The following is a 12,046-nucleotide window of genomic DNA, read 5'->3' as shown; positions in this document are numbered from 1 at the left end:
GCTTGCCACTAATGCATAAAATTGGTCCCATAATGCTCGTACAAATCTGAAGAATTGCGCTTGTATTCCAATGGTAATGGTCACCAGCTGTTTGGAAGCACTGAGTTCTAACACTGCTTTTAATGTAGCTTATAGTCAAGGTGTGCCTCTTCTTGGGAAATTTAAATTTACATGGTGAATAATTAGCTGACAGAAAATCATATCTTTCAACAGTATACAGTGAACAAAGGGATTTTAGTAGCAAAAACAGACGTTAGAAATGCTCAGCAGGACTGGCAGCATCTGTGGAGAGAAATCAGAGTTAATGTTTCAAGTCCAGTGACCCTTCCTCAAAACTGAAGGGATTTTAAGTCTTTTATTTGACATTAGTAATCAGCAATAAAGAGATATGTTTACCATATTTATGCTCCTATTGATCATTCTATGAATTATATAGCCATATACAATATGTAATATCACAGTGCTTGTGTTTGGGTGGCAGTTTCTCTTTCTATTATTCCTTGGTTGTTGCTACTTGAGCATTTCTCTAATAACTACAAGGACATTTAATCCCTTCTCTTGACACATAATTCTCATAGTATTCAAGTGAACTGAATCTGCATTCCTAAATTAATTGAGATAATGCCTTCAAGGAAATACTTAATGCAGCCTAATTTTAGAAATCATTTTGATGCAAAACACTATACAATACCTTAAACATTGAGAATCTATGTTGAAACTAAAAACACAGCCAGTTGTTCTCATTGCTCTTCCATAATTGCTGTGACAAACGATTCTGAGGGATTCAGGGGTTTTACTTTTGTTAATCTATGTGCCAGGTCCTGATAAATTGGTGCAAGCAGGGAACATAAACATATTGTACAAGTGAAAACATTTGTTGCAATATGAAGATAATGTCATTATCAGTCGCTTCTCAAACTGGTCAGTGAGCTTTGGTGCCCTCACACGATAATGATTGATTCAATAGTTTTTTTTCTGCATTTGATAAATATGTGAACATTTACCTCTTATTTCCTTCATCTATAATGTGGTAATTTACAATTTATTTTAATATCCATTCTTGCTGATAAATGTATTCTCTAACCTGAAAATACTGAACCCATACGTGACTATATTTGACCATTAATAATGTTGGGTCTCATTAACAACTCTCTGCACCTGTGCACTGGAAATTAGGATTTCCCTTGCCCCCTAGGGCCACTCACATGCACATTACTTTATAGATCAGAGAGCCAAACAAAAGGAAAGGTAGGTTAGAAGGAGATCAGGTAGGCAGTGACTCGGATTCTTTATTTTTCAAACAGCTACCTACACCCACTCCTCCTGGCATCGTGGTCAAATTTAAGCTTTGGGTTTCTCCTTGGCTGGATCATGAGCTGGAAGTATATGAGACTTGCGATGCATGCTCTTTCATAGAATGGCAGTACTCAGTTTATTCATCATTCTCTGTAAACAGAGGCAAAACAAATTATTTATTTCCACCAACTCCCATTCATCTGTCAGCCTTGTGCTGACATACATCGGCTCCTGGTTAGGCTGCACACTGGCCAAGTTATTTTCAAATCCTTGCGTAACCTCTCCTCTTCTGTAATCTTCTCCAGCTACACAGTGCACTTTGAATTCTGGTTTCTTGAGCTTTTGGTCTGTCCAGTGTGCTCAGCCATACTTTAATGTCATGTCGAAATGGTGTGGCACAGATCTCTACCATCAGCGTTACCACAAAGGATTCTGTAGACTGCATTTTTAATTGAAGAGACTTGGAAAACGTCTCAAACATGTTACTTGTACTGTCTTTGATTGAAAGTGTGTTTTAGTAAGAATTCCAGTTCATAGGACATTGCTTCAGTTCCCGTACTGACACCAAAACAGAACTTGCTGGTGAAGCTCAGCAGGTTTAACAACATCTGTGCAAAGAGAGAAAAGTTAATATTTCAAGTCTGGTGACTTTTTATCAGAACTGTTAACAGCTGGGAGAAAGTGGCTATTATGCTGAAGCCAAAGCAGGGATTGGGGAAGTGAGTGGATAGGTGGAGATGGAGCCCACAGAGACAGAGAGAGATAGATAGATATGAAAGGGGGTAGGTAAATAAGAGATTATGGAAAGCTCATCAGGACAGAAGAAAACGGAATAAGTGAAAATAAGAGCTAAGAAAAGGAGATAATATGTTTGAAACTAGAAGAGCTGATGTAGCTAGAATGTGCTGCACCTGAACCAGACTGAGACTGAGACCAAGGTCCTGGCAGAAAAGACAAATATGACTGCAGAAAGAATTTAAACTAGCAAAGTAGATTGCAGGTTTGAGGTAATACAAAGTCATCTAGTTAAGGATAAAAGAAAGAAGTAGTGAGACCAAGGTCAGACTGAAACATAATGGTAATTACTCCAGGACTAAACAAGTAGGAAGTAACAGTGAAAGACCTAATTGAAAATGAGAGCAGACAAGTTCCCAGGGCCGATGGCCTACATGTGGGAATTAAATAAAGTGGCAACAGAGGTAGTGGATCTATTGGTTACAATATTCAAAAATTTCCTAAATGTGGGAAATTCTAATATAACATTCCTAATTCAAAAAGCGGGGAGGCACTAAGTAGGAAACTGCAGACCAGTTGGTTTAACATGTATGGTTGGAAAATTAGCGCTGAAAAATGTGTTGCTGGAAAAGCGCAGCAGGTCAGGCAGCATCCAAGGAGCAGAAGAATCGACATTTTGGGCATAAGCCCTTCTTCAGGAAGGGCTTATGCCCGAAACGTCGATTCTCCTGCTCCTTGGATGCTGCCTGACCTGCTGTGCTTTTCCAGCAACACATTTTTCAGCTCTGATCTTGAGCATCTGCAGTCCTCACTTTCTCCTGGTTGGAAAATTAGAATAGAATCATAGAATCCCTACATTGTGGAAACATGCCCTTCAGACCAACAGGTCCACACCAACCCTCCCAAGGGGAACCCAGCCAGACCCATTTCCCTACCCTATTAATCTATATTTACCCTTGACCAATGCACCTAATTAACACATCCCTGAACACTATAGGCAATTTACCTAACCTGCACATTTTCGGACTGTGGGAGGAAACCGGAGCACCCAGAGGAAACCCACGCAGAAAGAGAGAATGTGCAAACTCCACTCAGACAGTCGCCCGAGGTTGGAATCAAACCTGGGTCCCTGGCGCTGTGAAGCAGCAGTGCTAACACTGAGCCACCATGCCACCCCACAATTCCTTTATTCAGGAAGTAATAACAGGACACTGGGAAAGTCAAAATACAATCGATCAATACAAGCATTGTTTTATGAAGGGTAAATCATGTGTGACTAATTTGCTAGAGTTCTTTGAAGGTGTAACAAGCAATATGGATATTGGGAACCTGTGGAAATAGTTTATCTGGACTTACAGAAGGTATTTAATGAGATACCACACAAAAGGTTACTACGCATGGTAAGATCACGTGAGATTAGAGGTAATTTATTAATTTGAATAGAGAATTGGCTAAAGAACAGAAAGCAGTGAGTCAGGATGAATGGCTCTTTTTCGGGTTGGCAAGATATAACTAGTCATAGTCATAGTCATAGTCATAGACATAGACATGGACATAGAACAGGCCCTTCAGCCCACGATGTTGTGCCGACCACTGATCCTCATGTATGCACCCTTAAATTTCTGTGACCATATGCATGTCCAGGAGTCTCTTAAATGTCCCCAATGACCCTGCCTCCACAACTGCTGCTGGCAACGCATTCCACGCTCTCACAACTCTGTGTAAAGAACCCGCCTCTGACATCCCCTCCATACTTTCCTCCAACCTGCTTAAAACTATGATCCCTCGTGTTAGTCATTTCTGCCCTGGGAAATAGTCTCTGGCTATCGACTCTATCTATTCCTCTCATTATCTTGTATACCTCAATTAGGTCCCCTCTTCTCCTCCTTTTCTCTGATGAAAAAAGTCCGAGCTCAGTCAACCTCTCTTCGTAAGATAAGCCCTCCAGTCCAGGCAGCATCCTGGTAAACCTCCTCTGAACCCTCTCCAAAGCATCCACATCTTTCTTATAAAAGGGCGACCAGAACTGGACGCAGGTGATAGTCAGGTGATAGCAAGTTTCAGTCCTTGGGCTGCAACTATTTACAATCTACATTAATAACTCAAATGTGGGGATACAGAGTAGTACAACCAAATTTGCAAATGATATTAAAATAGGTGGGGAAGTAAGTGGCAAAGAAGTAAGAAAATTACAAATGGATATGTTCGGTGAATGGGCCCAAATTTGACAGATGAAGTTTAATGTGGATAAGTATGAAGTTATTCACTTTGGTTGGAGGAATAGGAAAGCAACATATTATCTAAATGGAGAGAAACTTCAGAATGCTTTGTTACAGATAGAGCTGAGTATTCTCGTGCATGAATTACAGAAAACTAGTGCAGTTACAGCAGATAATAAGGAAGGCAAAAGGAATTTTGGCTTTTATTGCTAAAGGAATGGATTTTAAAAGTAGGAAATGTTGCTCATCTGGACAAAGCATTAGCGAGACTGCACCTGAAGTATTGCGTACAGTTCTTGTCCTCTTTCTTGTGAAGGGATGTAATTGTGTTAGAGGCAGCTCAGAGGATGTTCACTAAATTGATTCCAGAGGTGAGAGGTGTGTATGATATAGAGAAATTGAGCAGTTTAAGACTACAATCTCTGAAGTTTAGAAGAAACGAGATGTATAAGATGATAAAAGTGATCGACAAAGTCAGAGAGGGAAAGGATGCTCCCTCATCTGGGGCAATCTGGAATGAGAGGTCATAATTTTAGGATAATAGGTAGCAAATTTAAACCAGAGCTGAAGAAAAATTACTTCTCTCAAAGTGTTATAGGTCTGTGGAATTCACTCCCAAGATGGTGGTGGATGCTGGGACATTGAGTGAATTTAAGGAGGAAATAGACAGATTTTTAATTAGTAATGGGTTAAAACGTTTTGGAGAGTGGGCAGGAAAGTGAAGTTGAAGCCAAGATAAGATCAGTCACAATCAGATCAAATTGGCAGAGCAAACTTGGGGCTGAATTATCGACTCCTGTTCCAAGTTCTTACATTCTTGGAGTTGAAGTGATTAATAATAAGGCCATTAAATTATACGAGCAACAGAATAATACAGTTGATTGCAGATCGGGCAGTGTTGGCAGCTACGTGTGGAAAGAGTAAGAAGCAGTGTTGGGCAGTGTTGTTTTCATCAGAAAAGTTAGTGTCAGTAGCAAGCAAGGATATCAATGAGTTATACAGCATGTAATTCATAAGTGAAATAGCATTGTCAGGAAATGACTTAAATCTTCAACCATCAAATAGTTTGGGGGGGGGGAAGAAATGATTTTCAAAAATAAGTTTAAGAAGTATAGACTCATTGTAATGGATAATTTCAATTGTTGGGGGGCAAGTATGCAGGTGGAGAAGGAGATAAAGCTTTTAATTGTATGTTCTAATGGCCTTCTTGTCCCAATATGTTTGACCCACTTATAGTCCCAGTAACCTTGAAACCGTTGCACAATCTAATAAGATGCGGAGATTGCCTCACCTCCACTTTCCTATATACACCTTTTAATGCTGGAATCTTGTGGACATCGATAAATTACCGAACACAGCCTTGAATACATTCTATGATGTAGCTCAGCTATTCTTTACTCAGGGAATTCCAAATATGAATGCCCTTCAAGAGAAGGAATTCCTTACTATCTCTCATATAGTTCAAAGACGGAAATATATTGGAATAAAATGTTGTTGAGGATGGAGATATGGAAGCAAATAATCCATAAAGCTGTAAATCAACAGTAACTGACAATTCAAGAAAAAGTCAGTAGAGTTCAGGAGAACAACTCCCTCCTCTGCCAAAACCCCTTCCCACTCCTCCTCACTCTCACAGGTAAAAACAATGACTGCAGATGCTGGAAACCAAATTCTGAATTAGTGGTGCTGGAAGAGCACAGCAGTTCAGGCAGCATCCAAGGAGCAGCGAAATCGACATTTCGGGCAAAAGCCCTTCATCGGGCTTTTGCCCGAAACGTTGATTTCGCTGCTCCTTGGATGCTGCCTGAACTGCTGTGCTCTTCCAGCACCACTGATTCTCATTCTCACTTACTCAGTTGACGGTATTTCATGCAAGCTGCTTCTGGAAAATAGCAGTGAAATGCATCAGAGATCTGACGCAGTGCTATTTCACTCAATTTTTCTAGCCAGCACTTGTCCCGGAACTTTCCCTCCTCCAAATCTACCTTCAATGAAACTGCTTCCCCATTCTCATATGACATCAGTGTTCACACAGTTTTCACTTCAGGTTATTTGACAGTAATTTTGCACCATGACTCTGCCTTATTCTATTTCTTCCTTCCCTCTCCATACTATAGAAGAGGGGTCATTATGATGACCTATTCCATCATGACAAAAGGTCAGATAAATTTTGTCTGTTTACTACTCACTTTCTGATGTCCATTCTTAAAAACCTTTGCAAACCACCCCAACCATTGATTCTAAATAGATCAGAATTCAGATGACTGTAAATTAGGAATTCAAGATTTGTTAATTATGCACACATTATTTTTAATTATTTGCAAGTGTAGCGGATTAATTGATGTTTCAAACAAGTGCATATAAAGAGGCATTGAGGGATCTTCTGGCACAGTGTCCCTTCTGACCCCGAAGATCTGGATTTAAGTTCCACTTTGCCTGGTGGTGTATTATAATTCGAACAAACAAGTTGATTAAAAAGAATTATAAAGAAGTGCTTCTGAAAACTGGTGTGGTTGGATTAAGAGTTTATATATTTGCATCTGTTTATATATAAGACAGAATGAAGATTGACTCTCATAGTATTTTTCTTCAACAAGCTTTTTGGATATAATGAAATAAATATGATTGAATCAGGGATCACTCTTTGGGTTCTATTATTCTTTTCACTAATGTTTATAAAACCTTTAATTGAGTGTTTTGTATTTTCATTTGTGTTTACCAGCAGATGCCTTCACCCATCAGCCTACCTCCTCACATGCAAAAAGCAGGACCACTTGTATCTACTTCTGCAGTATCTAGCCCATGTAAGTTGGATAGTCAACATCAAAGGCAGCAGGTAGAGAATCAAGGACTGTTGGCTGAACAGCCTCCTTTGCATCTCTTCAGCCACTTGCCTCTTCATTCTCAACAGCAGGTCAAGACAACACGCAGCACGTTTCCTGTGGATGGCATCCAGTTAGGTTTAACTGCAAATTCCACTTTTGTACCAGTCCAGACAAGACCAATGCAACTTACCACTGTTAATGTTTTTCATCAGTCAACAAGCCCTGTTTGTAAAGACACAATGGAAGCAACTGGCAATGCAAAGCCTTTGGATGTTCCAGAAACAAATAAACTTTTGCCTTTGGAACAAGTAAACATTTCTGACTTGCAAAGTACTAGCAGTTCAGACATTCAAACCATTAACACTTTGGGCCTAGAGACATTAAACCTTTTAGGTTTGGCAAGTTCAAATATAGGCCCAAAAATGTGCCCTTCCAGTCTTTCAGTTAATGTTGTTGATCTCCAAGTGTTGACAACAAATCCACAGACTCAAAGTACACCATGCTTACAAACTCCTGTTTCAGGAGTGCAAATCGTGAAACTGTCTACTCTTGTTCCATCCATCACCACAGGAACAGAAGATCAAAAAAGTAATGAGACGTACTATACAACCAAACGTTGTGCCAATAGGACTGAATGGACCCCAGCTAACTTTCCTGTTGCAGTAAATGATAATAAGGTGACCTGTACATTATTCTCTCAGATTTCTCCTCAAATTGAGGCAAATTGTGCCCTGAAGGACTTGTCAGATACTACAGACTGGAAATATGGACAACCAAATAAAACTGACAAAGCAGAAGGCTGTTCCAGTAAAACCAGCTTTCGAGAGGCACGCAATAACGAAACAGCTGCTGAGAGGCAGGGGGTACTGACAGACTCTGAAATGGGGCACTTAAAGGTGAATGCTGAAGCAGTGAGTAAATCTCCTAATCAAACTCTTCCTCCAGAAAATAACAGCGGAAAGCCTGTGGCAACTGTGCAACATACTGTGCATTACAGTGACGTCAGCAGTGATGATGAAGACAGACTAGTGATAGCAACATGATTTTTGCAGGACTGTTTTTGAGTAGCTGTCACTTGTCCTTTTAAAAGGAAGTCATACTTCATGATTTCTTACTAAACAAGCTCTTTTCCATAAAAGCACATTTTTGATGTAGATATTATGTTTTGTGAAATTGTAAACTAAGATCAATTTAGAAGAAATATGTTTTCTTGTTCTTTGTCCACTTCAGCCATTTTTGTACATGTTGTAAAAACAATTGTGCCTTTCAGATTTCTTGTTTAGGAATTGTACAGATGATAAATATAGAAAAATGTAGTTGCTTGTGCTTACTAATTTTTTTAAAATTACAATGTGTAGTGTCATAGTAAGGAAAATAACTACATGTTGCACTGATATTGTAAATTTCTATGGCTATGGGGCAGTCTTTTTGTGTACAGGCATAAATTGTATACCAGTTCATATTTATTGTATCCATTTTTTTTTGATCCATGATCAGTTCTTTCTTGCTGGGAGTAGGTTTACATTAAGGCAAACGATCTCTCCAGAATAAACAAAAATCACATAAACTACTTGTTCACTGAATTTGCATATTCTTACTTGATATTCCAGGAAATCCAGTGTTATATCAAAATCCAGCAAAAGAAGGGGGAAAGAAGCCTGTCATCATGGGTTGAATGGCTCACTCTTCAATAAGCTTCCAGCTGTGCAGTTTGCAGCATTTCCTGCAGAGCCAGTTAAGGCATTTGCCCTGTATCCCTTAAAACAAACAGGCAGTTTGTGGGTTTTTTAAAGTGTTCATTTAGTTAGACATCCCCCCCCCCCAAAAAAAAATGCTACGGCATCCATTTGAACTAATACATTCAGAGAAAGTACAGTGAGAAACATGGTGTGCTCACCAACCATAAGTCATGCCAAAGCGGTTTGTAAGAGTTTCTCAAAAGTGATTAATTTTCTGTAAGTTGCAAAGTTAGTTTCTTGTGATTCTGTTACCAGGGGGTTGATTCACTGTTTTTGTGGACCTGTAAAGGAGCAGCCTTGAAGATCCTGGATGGCAAGACTGATCTATGACGAGAGGCTGGATTTGTTAGGATTATATTCACTGACATTTAGAAGACTGAAAGGGGACCTTATAGAAAGCTCTAAGCTGCCAACAGAAATAGTCAGGGTAAACACAGGGAGTCCAAAACCAAAGGCTACAGTCTAAGGATAAGGGTAGGCCATTTAGAACTGAAATGAGGAGAAACTTCTCAGAGAGTGGTGAGCTGTGGAATTCCCTGCCAAAGAAAGTGGTTGAAGCCAAAACATTGAATGATTTCAAGAAGGAATTATATATAGTTCTTAGGGTTAAAAGAATCAAAGGATATAGGGAGAAAGCGGGAACATGGTACAAGTTGGATGATCAGCCATGATCTTGTGAATGGTGAAGCAGGCTCAAAGGGCTGAATGGCCTGCTCCTGTTCCTATTTTTTATGTTTCTGTCTAATGATGTCATTGCCTACAGATATTTTCAGATGCAGATATGATGCTGTAGATGCTGACGTTGTTAAAGTTGCCTTGGGCAGGTGCTTGCCGTCATATGGTCACTACAGTTCCCTTTCTTCATTACTAAATATGGTTTCTTGAGGTGGAAGATACACCTTTCATTTCCACTCTTCTTTATGATTAAGAAATCAATTACCTTTTATGTTAATAGAACTAATTTGACTTCATCAACAATTTGAACAGAGACCAGGGAAGGATTGGGGAGTGCTCAAGGGGTAAACTTTAAGGAATATAATTTAACATAATTTAATTTGAGGGCTAATTTCAATCTAAAGTCTAGACTTTTTTGGTGCAGTTTAATTGCAGCTTTAAAGCAGAAATTTATTAGTAGCTAAAGCTAGTTAATGAGACAACCAATTAATACAGTTTCAGATGCCGTTGAATTCGGGGCTATAGAGAAAGGCCTTGTTTAGTACTGCCTTGCCTCCACTGGAGTTCTGCTTTGTTACGCTGGTGTGTAACTGGAATTAGGTGAAACAGGGAGAAAGTAATCGGTCCCTCCTTTTTCTCACATTGGTGAGCACTTCTCTCTTCTCTATATTCTCAAAATAAGGTCTTAGGGGATTTGGATCAAAAGAGAAAAGAGGAGCCAGTGGGGGAGGAGCTGAGACTGAGCAGGATATAAAAATCAAGGCCTATACATTCGCCTGGGAAGCTAGAAGCTAGCAGAGGAGGAGAATGGGAATTAGAAGCAGTGGGAACAAAGGGACATCCCACGAGAAAACTGCATTTATTGGCTAGGAAGTAACTGCTAATTTCAATGCCTAATCTAACTTTCCTTCGGGTTAAAGGCAAATCGAAGAATTATTTTATAGATTTAGAGGCGGTCATTAATCTTAGGTTCCGTATTTCAAACTTTGCCAGTGGTCAGGGATAGCAGGGTGCAAGTGAGGCAGGTAGAACCATCTTGTATTTAGCATTGGAGGAGCCTTAGTTATTGGACCTTGTCCAATAGGTTTGAATACTTGCTCCTTTAGGAATTAGTGCCTGACTAATTTGTTGGAGTTTTCGAGGAAGTCTTAAACAGAGTGGATAGAGGGGGAACCAGTAAATGTATTGTGTTTGGACTTCCAGAAGGCATTCAACGATGTACAGTTGCCCCTGGTATTTGAAATAGTATTTTGGTATGAATAGAGAATTAGCTAATGGCAGGAAACAGCAAGTGGGGATAAGGGGGTTCTTTTTCAGGTTGGCAACCTGTGACCAGTGAAGTTCCATAGGAATCAGTGCTGGGGTGGCAACTGTTTATGTGTTAATGACTTGGAGGAAGAAAGCAAATGAACTGTTGTCAAATTTGCAGATGACACAAAATTAGATGGAAAGGCAGGTTGCAAAAGGGATACAAACTGTTTACAGAGAGATATTGATAGGTTAAGTGAGTGTGCAAAAGATTGGCAAATGGAGTGCAATGTGGAAAAATACAATGTTGTTCATATTTGGAAGGAAAAACAAAACAGAATAAAGTATTATTAAATGGAGAAAAACAGCAGGGAGCTGCAACACGATGGAACTTGGCATATGGGGGGTACTTTGCAGGAAACAGAGAAACCTAGCACACAAGTTCAGCAGGCAATCAGGAAAGCTATTGGAATGTTGGCTCTTTTTTTCAAGAGGTTTGGGATAACAAGTACGGATGTGTTACTGCAACTGTACGAGATGCTGGTGAGACCACATCTGGAATATTGTGAGCAGTTTTGGCCTCCTTACTGAAGGAAAGATTATTTCATTGGAGACAGTTTACTTGGGTGAACCTTAGTATGGAGGGATTGTCTTATGAAAAAAGACTAAACAGTTTGGACTCTATTCACTTGGACTATACTTTCGAAGAAAGAGGTGATCTTATTGAAATATATAGGATTCTTCAGGGGCTCGGCAGTAAATGCTAAGAGGGAAAAGCAGGATTGAGGGGTTGAACATTCTATTCCTGTTGCTTATGGTCTTATCTCAAACTGGCTTCTAAGGATTTTAGAGGAGGAGGGTGCCACCCACATAGGCATAGGTCCTGTTTGGGAAATAGCAAATTAGAAACAAAATTAAAGAACAGGACCTCAAGCCAAGTGAAAATTGGCAACAAGATAAGAAAATTAGTGAAGTAAACACATGGCCAATGAGTGGTGTTGTAAAGAGGGGTTGCAGTTTGTGGGCATTCAGTCTTGGGAGAGAAAGGAACTGTACTGTAGGGTTAGTCTCCACCAGAGCCAATCTGGGACCAATGCCTTAGCGGTGAGGCAGGTAACAGGATTGGTAGTGAAAAATCAGTCAGGAATCCTACCTCAGGTCTGGTAGGTAATAGCAAAACTATAAAACATGTCTTGATTAAATTAAAAGAGAGAAATAATAAACAGTAAAATATCAGTGCTAAGAGACAAGTTAGCGTATGGCCCACGTAAGAATTCCAATATACAAATACACTGAGTGCAAGGAATAA

At 39.6% G+C, this 12,046-nt stretch overlaps 1 protein-coding gene across 7 annotated transcripts in view; it reads left to right on the top strand.

Moving 5' to 3' along the window:
• The window catches only part of hivep1 (HIVEP zinc finger 1), a 212,316-nt gene extending 203,680 nt beyond the window's left edge, over positions 1-8,636 (top strand). For 6 of the 7 annotated variants that reach the window (XM_072560776.1, XM_072560774.1, XM_072560775.1 and 3 more), the window contains one exon: positions 6,973-8,636. In XM_072560776.1, coding sequence (XP_072416877.1) covers positions 6,973-8,118 — 1,146 coding nt within the window. In that variant the 3' untranslated portion in view covers positions 8,119-8,636. The remainder of the gene's footprint in view (positions 1-6,972) is intronic. The other variant, XM_072560777.1, reaches the window with a different exon arrangement.
• Positions 8,637-12,046: the final 3,410 nt, after the last annotated feature.

The sequence above is a fragment of the Chiloscyllium punctatum genome, chromosome 41 (genome assembly GCF_047496795.1).
Source record: "Chiloscyllium punctatum isolate Juve2018m chromosome 41, sChiPun1.3, whole genome shotgun sequence".
Lineage (NCBI taxonomy): Eukaryota > Metazoa > Chordata > Chondrichthyes > Orectolobiformes > Hemiscylliidae > Chiloscyllium > Chiloscyllium punctatum.
Note: the sequence above shows the minus strand (reverse complement) of the source record. Positions and strands in the feature narration are given on the sequence as shown.